Source organism: Convolutriloba macropyga, chromosome 4 (genome assembly GCF_964194025.1).
Source record: "Convolutriloba macropyga chromosome 4, txConMacr16.3, whole genome shotgun sequence".
NCBI lineage: Eukaryota > Metazoa > Xenacoelomorpha > Acoela > Convolutidae > Convolutriloba > Convolutriloba macropyga.
The window spans coordinates 45,272,036-45,293,047 of record NC_134471.1 but is presented as its reverse complement, the minus strand read 5'-3'; the positions used below and the strand labels follow the sequence as shown (position 1 = coordinate 45,293,047).

At 29.6% G+C, this 21,012-nt stretch overlaps 2 protein-coding genes across 3 annotated transcripts in view; both read left to right on the top strand.

Annotated features, from left to right (window-relative positions):
• LOC142337704 (E3 ubiquitin-protein ligase RNF185-like) overlaps positions 1-21,012 on the top strand; it is a 464,852-nt gene that overhangs the window by 288,168 nt on the left and 155,672 nt on the right. The window lies entirely within an intron of this gene.
• LOC142338452 (uncharacterized) overlaps positions 1-21,012 on the top strand; it is a 147,636-nt gene that overhangs the window by 12,872 nt on the left and 113,752 nt on the right. The window contains exon 1 of one of the 2 annotated variants that reach the window (XM_075388217.1): positions 1,536-1,697. The exons of the other annotated variant lie outside the window; for it this stretch is intronic. Within the exon in view, the coding sequence (XP_075244332.1) occupies positions 1,600-1,697 (98 nt within the window). The 5' untranslated portion in view covers positions 1,536-1,599. Of the gene's footprint in view, positions 1-1,535; positions 1,698-21,012 lie in introns of those variants that run through there. 2 annotated transcript variants of the gene reach the window in all.

The window sequence follows — 21,012 nt, the reverse complement described above, 5'->3', positions numbered from 1 at the left end:
TCAACTAATACTATTTTAAAACCATTAGTTATAGATATACCAGATCTTTTTAAGGGTATAGCCCATGCATATTTTGTGAGTATATCTATAACATTTAATATAAACTTATAATTTTTGTTATGTTTACTTAGAGATGATTTGTCTATCAAATCAGCTGACCATGTTTCATCTTTATGTAATGGTATTATTCCTTCTCTTCTAAACTTTGTTGTTTGAGGACTGAATATTTCTTTAGCTAGTAGTTGTTGTTTTGTTTTAGTTGTGCTTTATTATTATTATTAACCCACTCACCAACTGGTTTTATTTAACTCATCTCTTAAACAGAATAAACACCCCTGGGCAAATTTACTTCTTGACGAAATCGTTTTATATGACTTTTTAACCAATACCAAAAATACTTTTTAACTAAAACCAATAATAAGATTACAATATTAACATTTACTTTTTTTGAATTACATTCCTTACATATGGATTTTTTAAGATTAAAAAGGACCTTAAATTTAATTCTGGTTGGTGTCTACTGCTCCAACTCTGTTCCCAAAAAAATTTTCCGTATAATTATTGCAAAAATTAGGTCCAACTTTTTTAATGTGGTACATGAGTAGAGCTAGCACGTGAGAGAAAAAATTTTGGCCTCACGCTTTATCTGGCAGTTGACTTCAATCATCGCTTGCACTATTTTTTTAGAATAACGTGGTTTGAGATTATCATGAGATAGTAGTAGATAAAAGGTGTTATCCAACCAAAAGCTAACGCGTATTCGTGTGGATAACACCTTTTATCCACTACTACATATACACTAAATTTCCCATTCTTATATTTTTTAAAATAATCATTTCTTGTCTCACTTAGTGCAATCCACTAGTATAATATACTATACACTTCTATATTTTAAAAATTAATTGTCCACGAATATATTTTAATATATATGTTTACGAATATATACTTTTAAAAAATTAATACAAAATCACAAAAACCGCAAAATTTCACAAAAATCACAACTCACAAAATTCGCATCTTTTACAACTCAGATTTTTGTGTCAATTGACGAAAACTTTGATTGTCTAATATTTTTATAAACATCTATACCCTTTTCTATTAATTTATCATAACATAGTGTTTACAATAATTAGAATCACAGGTTGTATCAACCAAATATGAATTATTATTTTTGGTTCCAACATTAATATTATTATTAACCTACTCACCAACTGGTTTTTTTTCACTCATCTCTTAAACAGAATAAACACCCCTGGGCAAATTTACTTCTTGACGAAATCGTTTTATATGACTTTTTAACCAATACGAATAATACTTTTAAACTAAAACCAATAATAAGATTACAGTATTAACATTTACTTTTTTTGATTTACATTCCTTACATATGGATTTTTTAAGATTAAAAAGGACCTTAAATTTAGTTCTGGTTGGTGCCTACTGCTCCAACTCTGTTCCCAAAAAAGATTTCCGTATAATTATTGCAAAAATTAGGTCCAACTTTTTTAATGTGGTACATGAGTAGAGCTAGCATCAACTGCAACTAAGAGAAACGAAACGCTGTTTAGCAAAGAACTATTCATTGCGTGATCGAGTGTTCAAATGAGTTACGGCATTCAGAGAGCAAACACTACGGGTGGGTTATCACACAGCGCTGGGGGTGGTTATGGAGCAGAAACAGCGAGGAGTGACAGTGTCAGGTTACAACGATTAAATTCTTTAGGTTCTTTCAACAATGTAAATTAAGCAAGAGTAAGAAAATGGAGCGTAAAATGTCGAACTGCAGATCTGCAAAATAAAGGCAAAGAACAACAAAACAGCTGAATATACCCAGAACAGCACGCTAAAAAATACATGCTTTGCCACAGATCATTGGATAATATAGGGACATTCTAAACTATACCAAATTACTTGTCAACGCATGTGCTGCTCTTTTAATATCATTTCACTGAAAACGATTATGGTTTTTTGCGTTTCTGGAAACAAACTATGGGTAGATCAGGTCAAAATTTGGTAGCATTTTATATAAGAACACTAGCTCTTATTTTAAGACTTGCTGAACTTTGGTGTCATTTCTGATGCAACATCGAGTGTTCGGTGTTAAAACTTGATTAAAAAGGACCTTAAATTTAATTCTGGTTGGTGTCTACTGCTCCAACTCTGTTCCCGAAAAAGTTTTCCGTATAATTTTTGCAAAAATTAGGTCCAACTTTTTTTAATCTGGTACATGAGTAGAGCTAGCACGTGAGAGAGAAAATTTTGGCCTGACGCTTTATCTGGCAGTTGACTTCAATCATCGTTTGCACTTTATTTTTAGAATAACGTGGTTTGAGATTATCATGAGATAGTAGTAGATAAAAGGTGTTATACAACCAAACGCTAACGCGTATTCGTGTGGGTAACACCTTTTATCCACTACTACATTTACACTAAATTTCCCATTCTTATATATTTTAAAATAATCATTGGTGTCTCACTTAGTGCAATCCACTAGTATAATATACTATACACTTCTATATTTTAAAAATTTAAATGTCCACGAATATATTCTAATATATATGTTTACGAATATATATACTTTTAAAAAATTAATACAAAATCACAAAAACCGCAAAATTTCACAAAAATCACAACTCTCACAAAATTCGCATCTTTTACAACTCAGATTTTTGTGTCAATTGCTGAAAACTTTGATTGTCTAATATTCAATATTCTTATAAACATCTATACCCTTTTCTATTAATTTATCATAACATAATGTTTACAATAATTAGAATCACAGGTTGTATCAACCAAATACGAATTATTATTTTTAGTTCCAACATTATTATTATTATTAACCCACTCACCAACTGGTTTTATTTAACTCATCTCTTAAACAGAATAAACACCCCTGGGCAAATTTACTTCTTGACGAAATCGTTTTATATGACTTTTTAACCAATACCAAAAATACTTTTTAACTAAAACCAATAATAAGATTACAATATTAACATTTACTTTTTTTGAATTACATTCCTTACATATGGATTTTTTAAGATTAAAAAGGACCTTAAATTTAATTCTGGTTGGTGTCTACTGCTCCAACTCTGTTCCCAAAAAAATTTTCCGTATAATTATTGCAAAAATTAGGTCCAACTTTTTTAATGTGGTACATGAGTAGAGCTAGCACGTGAGAGAAAAAATTTTGGCCTCACGCTTTATCTGGCAGTTGACTTCAATCATCGCTTGCACTATTTTTTTAGAATAACGTGGTTTGAGATTATCATGAGATAGTAGTAGATAAAAGGTGTTATCCAACCAAAAGCTAACGCGTATTCGTGTGGATAACACCTTTTATCCACTACTACATATACACTAAATTTCCCATTCTTATATTTTTTAAAATAATCATTTCTTGTCTCACTTAGTGCAATCCACTAGTATAATATACTATACACTTCTATATTTTAAAAATTAATTGTCCACGAATATATTTTAATATATATGTTTACGAATATATACTTTTAAAAAATTAATACAAAATCAAAAAAACCGCAAAATTTCACAAAAATCACAACTCTCACAAAATTCGCATCTTTTACAACTCAGGTTTTTGTGTCAATTGCCGAAAACTTTGATTGTCTAATATTTTATAATTATCTATACCCTTTTCTATTAATTTATCATAACATAATGTTTACAATAATTAGAATCACAGGTTGTATCAACCAAATATGAATTATTATTTTTAGTTCCAACATTATTATTATTATTATTAACCCACTCACCAACTGTTTTTTTTTCACTCATCGCTTAAACAGAATAAACAACCCTGGGCAAATTTACTTCTTGACGAAATCGTTTTATATGACTTTTTAACCAATACCAAAAAATACTTTTTAACTAAAACCAATAATAAGATAACAATATTAACATTTACTTTTTTTGAATTACATTCCTTAAATATGGATGTTTTAAGATCAAAACTTGTTATATGTTTAATAACCTTACATTTATTACAAACTCGACTTGACATAAGATTAAAGATGGGATTGGAATTAGAATTAGAACTAAAATTAGGATTAGGATTAGAAATAGAATTAGGAGTAGGTTTAGAATTAGGATAAGAATTAGAATTAGGATGAGGCTTAGAATTAGGATTAGAATTAGAATTAGGATTAGTGTTAATAATATCCTTACAATTAGATCTAGAATTAGAATTAGAATTAGTGGAGCAATCTTCTTCAATACAAATACCATTGATTGATTTATAGCCACATACACATTTACCCTTTTTTTCTTTGAGATATTTGATAATGAAAAGCTAGATTTGCAGGAGTGCCGCACTTATATATACAATTAATCTGAACATTTAATAGCTCTCATTTATAATGGGTTAGAATTTCAATTAATTTTCAAGAGTGAAATTACATTCAAGAGTGAAATTACTTAAATTACATTCCTTACAAATAAAATTAAATTTCAAGAGTGAAATTACATTCAAGAGTGAAATTACTTGAAATACATTCCTTGCATATTCCTTACATAATTTTCATAATCCAACCTATTAAAAGCAATATAGTTACGTCTTTCATCTAAAAACTGTTCATTCCTCAGATCTAATTTATCTCTAATAAAATCAAAAAGATCTTCACTAAATTTTTCATTCTTGTCATATAGTTCATATAAATCATCTTTACCCCTTTTATTTAAAACCTTTGTGATTTTATTTATATATCTTTCGTATAACACATATGATCTGACCTGGTCTTCGTTTAAGTGTTGACTTTGGTTGTAAGTATTACCATTATCATTATCAGTATCGTTATCATTATCATTAGCATGGCGAAACATGGACGAAGTCCCATTAACATTATCATTATCGTGGTGAAACATGGACAGAGTCCCATTACATTCCCTACATTACCACAACCATAACTACACCCAATAACCAACGTATTTGTTCTAATTAACATATTACTTGCGCCAGCTGCTATAAGACCTGCTGTTCTCATTGTAGTATCTGGGGCCATATAATTACACATTGTAGTAGCTGAACCAATAATTCCAATAAAAACTGATATGAATTTTAACCATTTCGCTTTTATCATTTCTTTTGTTTAAACATCTTTCCATATTTAAGTACCTTTTGATTCAAGAAAATTATTAAAATAGAAATAATAGTTATCACAGTTAATAATATTTCTATCTGTGAGATTTATCATTAGAGGTTTCATATATGTTATAACTTTATTTATCTCATCATTTGATATCTTGTCTCTTAAACTAGGAGCTTTTAAGTCTAATAAACCAACTCTTGAATCATATATCATAGTTCTCTCGTTATCAAAAATATTAGAAGTGTCCTCTTTCTTATTATATTTAATTATACCATAACGAAGATCAGAAGCCATTTCAGCTGTGATATTATAATGGTTACTGTTTTAACTCACTAATTATACAACGAAAGTCATGTTTGCTTCTTATATATGTCTTTGGAATTTTTAAATAGATCAGAAACATTATAAGTTGTTATATAAATAGTATCACAACTCATTCTTGCTAAATTATTTATTTGAGCTGTTTTATGACACATTACAGTCATTTGAATATCGTGATGTATTCCATCTGTGAAATAGAAATTTAAACTTATCCCCCATATCATCAAGAGCAATTACAGTGTTTTTGAAATTTAACTTATTTTCTTTTGTTATCATATTTATGTCACACATATTATAATCGGTATAAACTCTTTTAGTTTCTGAATTGGTCCAATCCCTTTCATCCCTACATACTATAATTATTTACTTTTGCTTTTGAACTTGTTCTTGAGCTTGTTCTTTAACTTCATCAATAGAGGGGCTTGCCAAATATCATAAATTTGTTCTAAAACTTTATCTATGATTTTATTTTTATGTTTATTTATGTCAAAATGTTTTACCTCTATTTGCATAAATTTAACTTCAGTTTTATCTTCATTATTAGTATAAGGACTGAATCCTTGAGTCGAAGTTTTTTCTCCATATAGTTTTATTGTTGTCTAACAAAAAAGTTCTCCCTGTTCCAGTTCCACCATAAACTAAAGCATGTAATGGTGACTTTTCATACTCAAATCTTAGTAGACACCTCTCTATAAATCCACCAAAACTCTCTTCTAGTTTTGTATATTTACTTTGAATTGAATCATATACTATAAAAAACATAATATAGTTTTAGAAATAAAAGTCATAACTACACTACCCGTCTCGATTTTTAAATATTGATTTTTTATATTATAAAAGTGCTGATTTCAACTTTGAGGAATTTAATAATAAATATAACATTGATGTTAAAGCTATGAGTAATATAAAAATAGAAGAAATAGGCAGATATATAAGTTTAATACCAATAGAAATATTAATAAGAGATCAGACACCCAATAACATCAATGACAACAACTTCAACATTATTATTAATCTACATCCAACTGATTATTCCTATTGGGTTTTATTTAAAAGGAGGGGAGGTGGCGAGACTTATTACTTCGATAGTTTTGGTGTTGAGACTCCACCATTATTTTTAAAACAACATGTTGATCTAGGATCAGATGAGAGAATACAAGAGTATGATGAGTCTTATTGTACTGCATATTGTCTATACATGATCTATCTTATTGAAAGAGGATTTAGAAAAAGAGTGCTCTCAATATTTTAATCAATCAAGTTAAATATCCAGGGATGTACAGTGAATGTTTTTGTTTCAGTTGTAGTAGTAACAGTAGAATAGATTGTAATGATAATGTCAATGACGATGTCAATGGCAATTTCAATGTCAATGAAAATGAAAATGCCAATGACACTGACAATGATAATGATAAATTATATCGACTTGGTGAAAAACATCAAAGGGGTAAACCTAACAGCAAAGAAAATCCTAATAACAATAATGCTTTTCTAATAATGTTAATGGAAGTCTACAATCATGGTTAGACGATGAAGATGTTATTGTTAATGCTGCATTCTCTGAGAGCTTTAGATGTATAATATCTCGTCCTAGTGAATGTGGTAAGACATTCTTTTTATAGGGAATTCATTATAAATAATATATATTTTGATAAACTGTACATCATTGTTCCTACTGGTGATCAATATGAAGGTGTAGAGAATTATAATCGACGAAGCCGCAACTCTGTTGATAAAAAAGCAACTATTGAGTTTATTAAAAATGTAAAAGGTTTACCCTCCGCTGATCATATACCAAAAGACTTAAAGAAACTTATGATACTTAAAGATGTTAAAGCAAAAGAACCAGTTATTAATGAATACCTCTGTAGAGGTAGACATAATAAATGTATTATGATATATCTTAATCAAAATCTATTTTCACTAGATAGACATAGAGCTAGGGAGATCTGTAATCTATTTATTCTCTTTGAAAAAAGAGTTAAATGGCCCTCACATCTATTTCAAGATTTCTTCAATGATGCTGAACTTGATTATAAAGATTTTACTAAATTATGTAATGAAGTATAGAGAGAGCCTTATAACTATCTTGTTATTAATATATCTAAAAATTAAAATACTAATGGTAAATTAAGAATTAATTGGGATTGGAGATTTTTGTCGTTTATTTGTTTTTATGAGTATGATTATGTCTAAGACTAGGTCTTTGACCATGTTCTAATCTATATCTATATATAACTATAACTATATATTTGATTAAAATTATTATTCTAGATAGAGATTAAATCAAATCAACGAAGTTGCTGTGTTAACACAGATGTAAAGTAAAACTCAACACATCCCTATTGAAAACAATAGATCTTCCTTGTTCATCTTTAATATGAATTTCAACCTTCTATTCTTTCTTTTGTTACATTTTGATATAAGAAGTTAGCTGTTATAATATTTATCTAGTAGCCTGGGGGTTAGAGTAAAAGTATTTAGTATATCTGTGTTATTACCATTACCTTTAACACCAGATATCACATTGCAATGAATGTTAATAGTACTAAACCCCATATTATCAATAATCTTTTGAGATGTATATTTACTTTGTTCAAATACTATTTTTCTAAATTCTGTTAGTGAGGCCAATGAGTTTTCTACATCAAAGCTAAGTGCACTTCGTTTTATTTCCACATCACATTTCATTGTATTCTTATCAGGTTCTATTATAACATTACCATTAGTTTCTTCTTTTATTAATTCTGCTATGTCAGTTAACTCATATGCTCCCGGTGTAATAGTTGAATATATCAACGGAATTCCTTTATAATTATAATTAAGGACAGATGTAATGTTTGGGCTAGAGTTAGAGATAAGGTTAGGGTTATGGGTAAAGTTAGGGTCAGAACTAAGAGCCTGAGGTAAAGCTTCTTCACCTTCTATAACAGTACTAACTTATAAGAATTGATTATTTCTCCTATTCACATTAAACACCGAGTTATAAACTGATAATCTAATTAAACCTAATTTTGCTGTATTAAGCATAGGTTCACTAAAGTTAAACTTTTCTGTTGATTTTATCATTCTAAAGTTATATGTATGTTCTTCTTTAGTTTTAGTTAAAGCTTCATGTATCTTTTGTAGTTAATATAAGATTAAGTTGTAATAAATGTAATATGATATATCTTAATCAAAATCTATTTTCACTAGATAGACATAGAGCTAGGAAGATCTGTAATCTATTTATTCTCTTTGAAAAAAGAGGTAAATGGCCCTCACATCTATATCAAGATTTCTTCAATGATGCTGAACTTGATTTTAAAGATTTTACTAAATTATGTAATGAAGTATAGAGAGAGCCTTATAACTCTCTTGTTATCAATATATCTAAAAATAAAAATACTAATGGTAAATTAAGAATTAATTGGGATTGGAGAGTTTTGTCGTTTATTTGTTTTTATGAGTATGATTATGTCTAAGACTAGGTCTTTGACCATGTTTATATCTATATCTATATATAACTATAACTATATATTTGATTAAAATTATTATTCTAGATAGAGATTAAATCAAATCAACGAAGTTGCTGTGTTAACACAGATGTAAAGTAAAACTCAACACATCCCTATTGAAAACAATAAATCTTCCTTGTTCATCTTTAATATGAATTTCAACCTTCTATTCTTTCTTTTGTTATAATTTGATATAAGAAGTTAGCTGTTATAATATTTATCTAGTAGCCTGGGGGTTAGAGTAAAAGTATTTACTATATCTGTGTTATTACCATTACCTTTAACACCAGATATCACATTGCAATGAATGTTAATAGTACTAAACCTCATATTATCAATAATAAAGTTAAGTGTATGTTCTTCTTTAGTTTTAGTTAAAGCTTCATGTATCTTTTTTAGTTAATATAAGATTAAGTTGTCAGTCATTCTTATTATTCAAATAAAACTATATTTTTAGTTGTATTTATAGTTATAGTTATAGTAGAACATATAGGATTAACTTGTAAGTTTATAGGATTGACTTTGAAATAAATAGACAGTATATGTATAACAATGACATACTCAATAGCAAGATAATAAGTTATAAACCAAACAATCTAGCGACAATCAAAAAAACAGATAGCAATAATTTCAATATTTTAATTGGTAGAGAGGAGTATCATTTAAACATACTTGAATTTTGTTTAGAGATAGAGTTTCTGGTTTCAGGCAATGGTGGTGGTATAATAGCTAATGATGCTAGTGTCACATTAGTGAACTATGGTGTAATGGCACTATTTAATTTCATCAAACCATAAACCATAAACCAATCGAATATTTCGCTCATTGTAATCCTCATCTATTAATGTATAAATTACTAACTAGCACTAGTGATGAATATGAAGAAGGTTTTGTTAGAGATAAAAAAAGAGATAGTCAATTAAAAGTTGGTCAAATGGCTTCACAAAGAAGTCATATGTGTATAATGATTGAATTGAAAGATCTTTTTGGATTTATAAAAGATTTAGAAAAGATTAAATATGGCATAGGCTTTAAGTTAATACTAAAAGGAAATAGTAATGATAGAGCATTATTTAGAGTTATTGCAGGAGCTGGCGCAGTAGCTAATGATTGCAATATAGAAATTAGAGATATAGTTTGGTGTGTACCTTGTATTGATCCTAGTAATGATAATAGAATACTTCTACAGAACGGATTAAGTAGAAAGAATTTTTTAGACTTTAGCTTCTATGAAAGAAAAAAACTTTTTACAAGAATGTACAAGATGGTACTAACTTCTTGTTTGATATAGGGGTAGAGGGTGGTTTTGGGATACCTCAAAATACTATAGTGACTTTTGAAAATAATAACGTTATTGATCAAACTAATGATTCTAGTATACTCAATGAAATTCTCGCTACTGAATGTTTTTGTAAGATTGGTAGTGTAACCTATCCTGAAGACAGAATGAATATTAATTATGGTACTAATAAAAAGAATGTTGCATATAAAGAGATTGTAAATGTTAAAAGAAATTATAATGGGTTACTAGATAGTGCTAAACCATATATAAATTATAGAACATTTAAAAGTAATTATAGAATATACATATTCGATTTTAGATATCAAAGAGATCATATAGGAGCATAAGCATTACAACTTAATTTTAAGTTCGCTCGTGGTGTTGCTGATATTAGTTGTCATGCATTAGTGTTAACTAGAAGAATTGTTAGTGTTAATAGTGATGGTAGTAAGATGGTTGACATTGTATCTTAGTTTTAGTTAATGGTTTAGTAATACTTTAGTAATAGTTATAGTAAACACTTCAAAAATACTCTAGTAAGAGTTGTAGTTAGTACTTTGCTAATACTCTTGTTATATCTACTACTCTAGTTATAATCTAGTTATATATTTATAGTCTAAGTCAGACTTACTTAGTTTAACAAATCCTTTAGCATAAATAATATCTTTTTTCTTTTCATTTGCGAAGATTTATTACAGCTAAAGGAACTAAGAAGTTAAATGATAATTATACTAAATGTAAGAAAAATAATTCAATGAAGCAGTGATGCAACAATAGCAGCAGAGGGATTGAAAGATTTCTTTAAAAATGTTGGTAAAGCAACAGTTAACTTTAGAAAAAAGTTGCTAACAACCCAGTAAGAGCATTAGAAATAGCAAGTAAAATAGGAATTGCAGCTGCAACTAGAAACCCTAGAGCAGTTTATCAACCACACCTAATGTAATTAAATTTGCAACTACTGATGAAGGTTTAAAAGTAGTACAAAAAGGAAGAGGGTTATGCTTTGGCACTAAGAAAATATAGTTTAACTATATCTAATATTAGATATAGATCAACATCTAGATAAAAATCTACATCTAATAGTAAATAATATTAATATTATTATTACTAAATATATGATTTTTACTAATTATTTTATTAATTATGACTTCAGTTTAAAAAACTCAGCCTGTTTTTCTTATGCTTCTTATATTCTTCATACGCCTCAACTAGTTCATTATATTCATCATTATCTATTTATTATTATTCATTGATTTGAAATATTGTTTATTAAACTTGTAACTAAACTGTTTACTCAAAATATACATCTGAGAATACATTGTCTTTTTCTTTCTTATTCTAGTATTAATTGTTTTTGATAAAGAACCAAAAACAGTTGCTGTAGCAAAAGCTGTTGGTATAGAATAATATAATTCTATACCCGTTAATGCAACTGATGTTGATGTTGCAAATGTTGCTATTAATGATAATAATATTTCTGTTGTCTCGGCTATGTTATTATAATTTTCAAATCTACTTAACTTCTTATTATAGTTATTAGTTTTGGTTTCATAATAATTTCTCATATCTTTTATAATGTTAATACTATTATTAAAATTATTATTAGCTAGGATTTTATCATTTAATTATTGTTCTGAGAAGGAGTTAACACTAGGGTAAAGTAAAGGTGCACTAGGTTTAGTTTCTCCATTTTTATATAGTAAAGTATTTTGCTTTAGTTACAATCATAGTCTTATTCATAGTCATAGTTGTTGTCATAGTCATTGTCATCGACATTATCATAACTATATAGTAAAATATCTCTCAACCTTTTTCATTATATCCTCATGATTAAATTCATAGGGCATCTCTAGTCTTGCTTGTTCTTTTTTGTCAACTAGCTTACTTTCTAATAATATAGCTAATATATATTGTACTTTTGTTTTTTATTCTTTATGAGAGCTTCACCAACAGCGGAATTAGTCTTTTCATTTACTTCTTCAATTTCCCCTAGACCAGTAGTAAACATATTATCTAGCTGTCTGTTAGTATTATTCTGTTTAAATTTATTATTATCAAATTCTTGTTTTAATTTATTATACTTAGAGATGGTATCACTAGCAACTTTATTACAAAAATTAACAGTATTGGTAACTTCATTTGCGGACTTAATAAACTCATTAATTAGTTTATCATTAACTTGTGTTTTATTTAGGTGTAAGGTTTTAGTTGTAACTTTGTCGAAGTCATCTTTTCTTAGTTCAGTTGTATTTTATTAGAAGAGGATAATAAGTTGCTATCACAATACTCTTCAATAACAACATGTTTTTCGTCTATGTTGGGTGTTTATTCGTATTTTTGTAGGTATCTTTCATGTCAAAATTATCATTATCTTCTAGGAATAGTTGAGGGACCTTACTTGCTGAAAAATTGTTAGTTGTTGCTGATCGATATTTAGCCTGATTGAATCTATTTCTTGTCATCTTTGTATTTGTTTACATACAGAATTAAGCCAAGCAAATCTTTAATTTTTTTGTTAGATTCAAAATCAATCTCGGATTTTAATGTTTCCTGTTCATACTATTTACCTTCTATTATCTCTCCAATAGTTTCCTCTATTTTATATGTTGGTGGTTGGGCTTTTGGAACTTCAATAATTTTAAACGATTCTCTTTTCCAATTAGAGGTGTATCCTTTAGAGAAAAAGTTTCGTTTGTCAACAATCATGACTTAATCACCGACTTTAAGTTTAAGTTTAATCTTAGTAGATGTAGATATAATATATCTAACATTTTCATGATTATTAGAAGCATCAACGGGTGTCGTATTAGTTGTTGAATGAATTTTATTGTTTTAGGATATTACTGCATCATTTAATATATTTACCCAATTACCATCCCCATTGATGAACATTGGTTTATTAATTATGTGTAATAACGTTATATTAAATCTCTCTATAAACACAGCCTTAAGATCACTATATGTAGAATATAGTTCAGTTTCATATTCTTTAATTAATGATTCAAATGTTTTATTGTAAAACCCACTACCTCTATCTACCCATAACTTCTCTGGTTTTCTACCTTCAACTAATACTATTTTAAAACCATTAGTTATAGATATACCAGATCTTTTTAAGGGTATAGCCCATGCATATTTTGTGAGTATATCTATAACATTTAATATAAACTTATAATTTTTGTTATGTTTACTTAGAGATGATTTGTCTATCAAATCAGCTGACCATGTTTCATCTTTATGTAATGGTATTATTCCTTCTCTTCTAAACTTTGTTGTTTGAGGACTGAATATTTCTTTAGCTAGTAGTTGTTGTTTTGTTTTAGTTGTGCTTGTTTGTTTCATTATGGACGTAGTCATAGCTTTATTCATTGACGTAGTCATATTTTCACCTATTTATCATGATTAAAAACAAAATTATCTAGTTTTTCCTTGTTTTTAGTAATATTCAGTGGTAAAAGTTGTTTGGATATATTTAACATTTCATCATATAATCCATCATGACCAGCTTTTGTTTCTAGTATTAGTAATTCTAATCTTTCTTTTAAAGTATTAGGGTTCCCTTTGCTAAGACCACTAGCTTCTATTTGTTTATCAGTCTCGTAATAAGTTTTTTCCTCATCTTCTTCTTCTACAGTCCCTTGCTAATAATCACTAGTATCACGTCGGTATATTTCATCTTGGCTAGAGGGAAACACAATTGGTTGTGCAATCTGTGAAGTGGGTCCCCAATACTTGCTAACAGTCTTCTTTTAAGTTTTGATCTATTGTTTTTAGTATCCCCCCTTTGTTTATAACTGATATCCCTTAGAAATTGATTTATTTTGTTTTCATCGCCTTTTATATCTCTTTCGTTTACATATTTACTAGTAAAAAACATCGAAAGCCCTCATAGACTCTAACTTTCATTTTTATACCTTCAGTCACTAGAGATAATCTATACCATTTAAATTAAATGTGTTTGAATTTGGATCAACGGATATTAATTCAAATTTTTTGTTTGTTTGTTTACCCATTAGCAATAAAATATCAATCATATCATTGGCTCCAGCATAAGTTTTGCCTCTATCATATTTTAATGTTACAGCTGTGGTTGGTACGAGAGCAGCTCGTTCTTCAAGACAGCTGCTTTGCTGTTGGTGCCCTAGACTCTTTAAAGCATTTGCTGCTAATGTTTTGTTTTGAAGAGCTTGGATTGTTTCGGCATGGGCCTGCCATGTTTCAGCATGGGCTTTCCATGTTTCATTATTAGAATAAAGGACCAAATTAGTTAAAGGACCAATTAACTCTTCTATTTCACCATAGTTATCTTGTTGTCTTAATTTATCTTCTAATCTATTTCTTCTGTTTTGTTTTTCTAGCTTCGTCGTTTTTTATTTGATAAGAAAACTAGGTTAAATCATTATACAGTTAAATAGCAGCAAAGATTAACTTTCTATCATCATTAATAGTTAAGTCTTTAATAAGTTTTCATCATCCTGGTTACTTTGACTTCTCTTACGAATTTTAATAGTACCCATTTTTTCTCCTACTTTTTGCATTCTACATTCCTCTACAGTTCTTTCTTTGTCGTTTTTATCTCCTTCTTAAAATTTTTTTTACAGTATAACTATCATATCTAATTGCACCTTTACATGTCGGTATACTAACAGCTTTAAGTATTTCATATTCATCTGTTAGAATCTTAGCTTCTAAATACTTTGATGGATTTTCACAACTTTTACCAAACAGAGAATTATTCATTAACCTAAATATATCTTTCTCAGCCTCAGTTTTAGCTTTTGTTCTCATTTGAGTATCAAGTTCTATATAGTCTCTAATAATATAGTCTTGTTTGAATTCAATTACTCTATGAAATTAGTAACTTCTATGCCCATCTCAAAAACAAACTTTAACATTCTACAGTGTATTGGATATTCATATTTATCATTTTGATCTGAAATTAGTTTCTCACTTTTTAAAGAACTTGAAGTTCGTTGTTTATAAACTAATTCATTATTCTCTACTTGTCTTCTAAGAGTTAGTAGTGGGAAGTTACCAGTTCTATATTTGCGTTCATTTGTATATTCTAAATCACAGATAACCCAATAGCCATAATCACTAGCATCTAGAGTTTTTAATATACTCTGAAGCGTGGTTTCTCCTTCATCGAGAGTTACGTTAGAGTACTCAAAACCTTTATATGGTAGATTTTGCATTAATGCATAACCATATAGTTTATTCGCGTCAATATACCATATGGACACCTGGTCATGCCCTGCCCTTGTCCTGTTATTATGAGAATTCGTCCGTGTTTCATCATTATTAACATGTCTATCACCCATAACACCGCATATACCACCTCTTATAGCACTAATGAAATCTTTTAGCATTTGTTCATCTTGTATTGTATCTAATTCAACTTTTCTTAGTTTTAGGAAACAATCAAAACTAGAACCAGTTAGACTAATAAAATGCAGAGGATTGCGTTTATTTTTGTTTATGTTTAACCTAACAATAGACTGAGAGAGTGTTCTTATATTCTAACATCGTTCTCCAAATACTCAACTTCGGATCAACTTCGGATTCGATCAACTTCGGATTCTCCAGATCAACTTCGGATTCGAGTGGTAACTTATTTGTTAGTGATGATCTCAATTCTTCTATTGATAGAGTACCTAATATATTATTATAGCTGTTTCCATCTTTAAAGTATTCATAAGGGTATAATGTTTTGATTTTAATATTATAGAATTGGCCATTTTATCAAGAAACAATGTCATAAAACTGTAACTATCTATAAACTTTAGAATACCTACTCTAAACATTCTAGCTATAGCATTAGTACTAGGTAGTACATCTACTCATGTCTCACCATTGTTCTGTTTAAATATCTGATTAATTAATAGATTGAAGTCATAACCTTTACCATTATGAAATATAACAGGAAAGAAATTTTGTCTATAGTTTAAATTACAAATATTACCTCAGGACCTCTCTATTTACATGTTTCATGACAGTGATCTCTAAATTTTTTCACACATGTTTTACTACACTTATGACAAGTGTGTTTGGCACCATGATATAATTTATCTTCTTTTTTAATATCTTTGTTTTGTTTAACTTAACGCTATGCTTTGTTTCTATTTCTAATAGATGTTTAACATAATTCTTAATACAACCCAGACCAAAATTTAATTCAAAATTACCATTTAAACTGAAGCCAATAGGAATAGGTATATGGTCAGATATTTTGTTATGTATTATCACCAATTTTTTTATTAACGCCATTCATGTAACTTTCAATATCACTATAGATAACATTCTTCACTTCCTGTTGTTTGTGATAATTCTTGAACTTGATTTGTTTTAATTTAGGGCAAAAAATCTTTGGTTTGATTTGTATACAGCATTCTTGAGCATCATAATCATGTTGAGAGTCAAACCAATAAGTACAAATATAACAAAACCAAAACTTTGCATACTAAACATGCAATATTATTAGGTCTAAATTAAATGTGCAATAAAACTTTCTAATAATACTTGTATGTTCTTAATTAAAGCACAGTGTTCATCCCAGACTAGTATTCTTACATTTTTACGCCTTTTGAAAAGTCTGAGCATTTCTCTAGTTCTAATTTTGCATTGTTAGGCTGATAAAACCATATATTAATATTATATTTATTCTGTATTCTTGTTAGATAATCATTTATATATATATATATATATATATATATATATATATTCATTATCTCCCCTGTCTTAAATTATGTTTTTAAGGTGTTTATTTTCCCTAGTTGCGTGATCAGTTACAGGATATAACGCCGCTGTAATAAAGACGAAGACAGTTATTTATCACTTCTAATATTTAATATTGATTTGTTCTACTTCTCAAACCAGGTGGTCATTCAGTAAAAACTCCTAGTGATGGTTTAGTTTTTTCTATATTTAATTTTATATCTGTTGCACCAATAAACTCATAATCATAACAATAGCCTTCATACGTTTCTCAAGAATACTTAAGCCATTGATTTAGATCTAATCGATGATCCTTAGTCATATTCTATTCTGTTCTATACTTTGTATTAAAAGTGTTTTTGGGGACCAGGGCCGGAGCTCCATCCCCCTCTGACTCGCTCTTCTTATATAAACAATTAAATGTAACTTTATATTTTATGATTTAAATGGTTTGACTTCATCTAATATATAATCTGCTGTTTCAATAATATTTTTGATAAGTTTTTTATAAAAATTTGTAACATTTGTAATTTTTAGCTGTTGTTGATTAAAGCTTGATTTGATATCATAATCACTAGTTGCGGCTATGTTCTCTCTCCAGTGTTCATTCATATGAGTTTGTAGGGCAAAATCGTTTTTAATCTTTTCGCCACAGGCCGAACATGGTACTACAACTTTGGACTTGGTTTCAGTTTGAGTTTGAGGTTGAGTTTCAATTTGAGTTTTGGGTTTAATTTTAGTTTTAGAGTTGGGGGTGAGAAAGTATTCATCTTGATCTGAATAATACACCCTCTCCATAGATTCATCTTCCACCTCATCTTCATACTCCTTTCTCGCTCTGTTGAAGTGTTCATCACTTAAGTTTGTGTTTGACAAATTGTTTCCTTGTTTCAAAGACCAAATATCAAATAAATCAAACGTTTACGTTTTCTACTTTAAACATCTTTGTTTTCCAAGGACAAAAAATCATTATTGAAAATATAAAAATTGAAAATGTCTACATCTGCACAATGTGATAGTTTTAAAAATAAATCACAGAAAAAATTTTGTGACATTTGTTTAGATAGTTTATTTAAATGATATATCTGTAAAGGTTATTTTAAGAATAGAAGTTATATGACTCATATGAACATGCATTATAATAATCCAAATCTATATTTAACTTGTATAATGTGTAATGTGAATCAACATATCATTGGGTTTAGATTTAAAAGTTTTAAGGGTAGGTTGTGTGTTTATATGTATAGATAAAGATATACAGGTACCAAAGACAGATTCAATGAATGTTCCGAAAAAATTAACATAAAAGTGTAGAAATAAGCTGGTATTTTTTTTCACGTTATCCACGAAGTGGCTTCACAGATTTTGCAAGTTGGTTTTACGTGCTTTTTACAGGGTCTAATTAGTTACACTAGTTATCTGGGGATAACCACTGGATACAGTGGGGATAGAACCCAAACTATCCGTCTGTTAACAGTTAATTACCCGTTTAAATTTGTTCTAGAGGACTGCACTAAGTGAGACAAGAAATGATAGTTCTAAGTGTATAAGAAATGAATATAGAGTAATGTGTATATATAGTAGTGATTATAAGGTGGTATTCAATCAAGGACGAATACATATTAGTGTTGAATGCACAATTGGAATTTGTATATGTAGTAGTGGGTGAAAGGTTTTATCCAATCAAGCACGAATACGGATTAGCGTTGAGTGTTTGTTTGGACAAAACCTTTTATCCACTACTTGAGAACTGTTTGGTTTTGATGAACATTGATATATACACGTTATGATATACAAGTTTTAACGGCAAATTTCGTTTCAAGAAGTCAGTGTTTTGTAATAACGATTGTTTAAAAGGCTTCACAAACGGATATATTAACATTCCAAATTTTTCTTTTGGATCAACTCTTTGTCAAAAAATGTTTAAAAAAGCGGAAATTTTGCTGAGGGAAAAAAAGCGGAAATCGGTTTTTAAACGTATGCCTAAAATAAAAAAACACGAGCACACAAGAGCAACAATCAGAAGCAACCCAACTCAAAATGATTTCTCAAAATTTGAATGTGAAACAGAGGTTCCAAAAACAAAAGTGTCAGACCATCATGGAGTTCATTTGAATGTAAGTGTCCTTAACAATAATCAAAATAACACCAAAGGAGAAGATAAACAAAAAAACAGAGAGTTTTGAATGCGCTGAACAAGCTTACTAACGTTCTGGAGTTAACTGTTGAACTGTCAAAAGGACTCAATTCAAAAAAATTTTTCGGTTACGAACAGCGGAGAAAGGAGTTCGCAATCTCGACAAAATTATAAATAGATCTGGATATTACAACTCCAAGAAAGTCATAAAAAAACGAAAATGGATTGTTTGCAGTCCAAGTCACAAGAAGTAAAAAACAATACAACTTACAGAACCTAATGATTGCAAACAATTCGTTGGATATACAGGAGAATTTTCCTTAACTAAAAAATTGGTGTGCGGAGTCCCTAAAGGATCAGCATTAGGACCAATTCTGTTTCTTTTAAATATATATATATATATATATATATATATATATATATATTTATATATATATGTATATATATATATAAATATTTATATGTTTATATATATATATATATCAAAAGGTGATGATGTACCTTTTGATTCTCCGTGTGGAGTGTAGAGTGTCTGGTATGAATCTGATTATTGTCTAATGAGGATTGGTCCGGTTGGACTATAGCCGGACGTTCTGCTCTAAGTCTCGGGCTTCGCTCGGGGGTGAGAGTTGGTCTCACTCTATATGACAGTTCAATTTTGGCGGATAAAAGAACAACGTTTAAAGTTGAATTAAGGCCACGTTTCACTAACTGTTTTTCAGCTTGCTTATTTTACGTCTGCGAGTTTGCATCTCTTGTCAGACGAACCAGCTAGGTACCGGTCTAATCAACCAGAACTATAGCGTTTACATAACTCAAAATGAACTTATTTACAAGAGGTTATTATATAACATATGAAGTTTAAAGTGTTTATACATAATACATTGAATACTTGGTTACAGCTCCACATGGAGTATCACATATCCCCCGCTGGGGCAAACGAGGTGCTATTTATAGCAGTTCGTTTGTGAGTTTTTGAGTTTATAAATCAGAAGTACAGCTGTCAGATTTCTGTCTTTTGTAAGGTGACATTGGGGGAGTTGCATACACACTGGATGTTCCACTTGGAGGATCGCACGATGTTAAGGTTGCCTGGTTCTCCTCGTTCTCGAGTTCATTTGTCGAGAGTTCATTAGTTCCTTCTGGATCTCCATTAGGAGAATCGAGGAAAATCACCGATGGTGGTTTGAGTTGTTCGTTTTTGTTTTGCTCCATGTGGGTGGACTCAGATTCGTTAGCAGTGTTTGCTGTAGTATCCATTTGGACTTGTACTGTTGTTCTGGTTATGCTCTTGGATGGTGCCGGTATTATTGAGATCGGGCATTCTTCATGTATGTCCGTTTCCGACGATATGAGTTGCAGGTCTTGGCTGTTTGTCAAGGCAGGGTGAGAGAAAATACTTGGATTCGATGATGTTACTATTCGGAATGGTGAATGTATGTCAGCATCCTGTTGTATGTTGTACATCACAGTTTCTGGGCTATCGTTTGTGTTGTCGGTGAATTGTACTACTTTGTTGCTCAGCGGATGTGTTTTCTTTGGTGACTCTGATTCGTAGTTTAGTGCTGCTTGTTGAGCTCTCATGTTGAATGAGACTTGAGCTGGTGATTTTGGTGCGGATAGTTTTCTTTTGTTCGTTTTGGGCGTGCGTGGGGGTGTTGGCTTTGTTGCTGCTTTTCTTTTCTGTGTTCTTTGTTGTTGTTGTTGATTGGTCTCCGCTAATTTCTTGACTTTTTCCTTGGTCCAGATGGAGTCGGTTGATGGCCCTTGGTTCTGTTGTTGTTTCCTTGATGTGTTGTTGCGTGCTTCTTCTAAACAGAATTTTCTTATTTTTTCTTGGTTGCGTTTATATTCGCCTACAGTTTTGCAAGCTACCATGTGTATTAGTCGTGGTTTTGTTTCTGTTGCTATAGCAATGTCACTTTTTCGAATGACCGTGTTTTTCCTTAAGGGTGTGTCAAC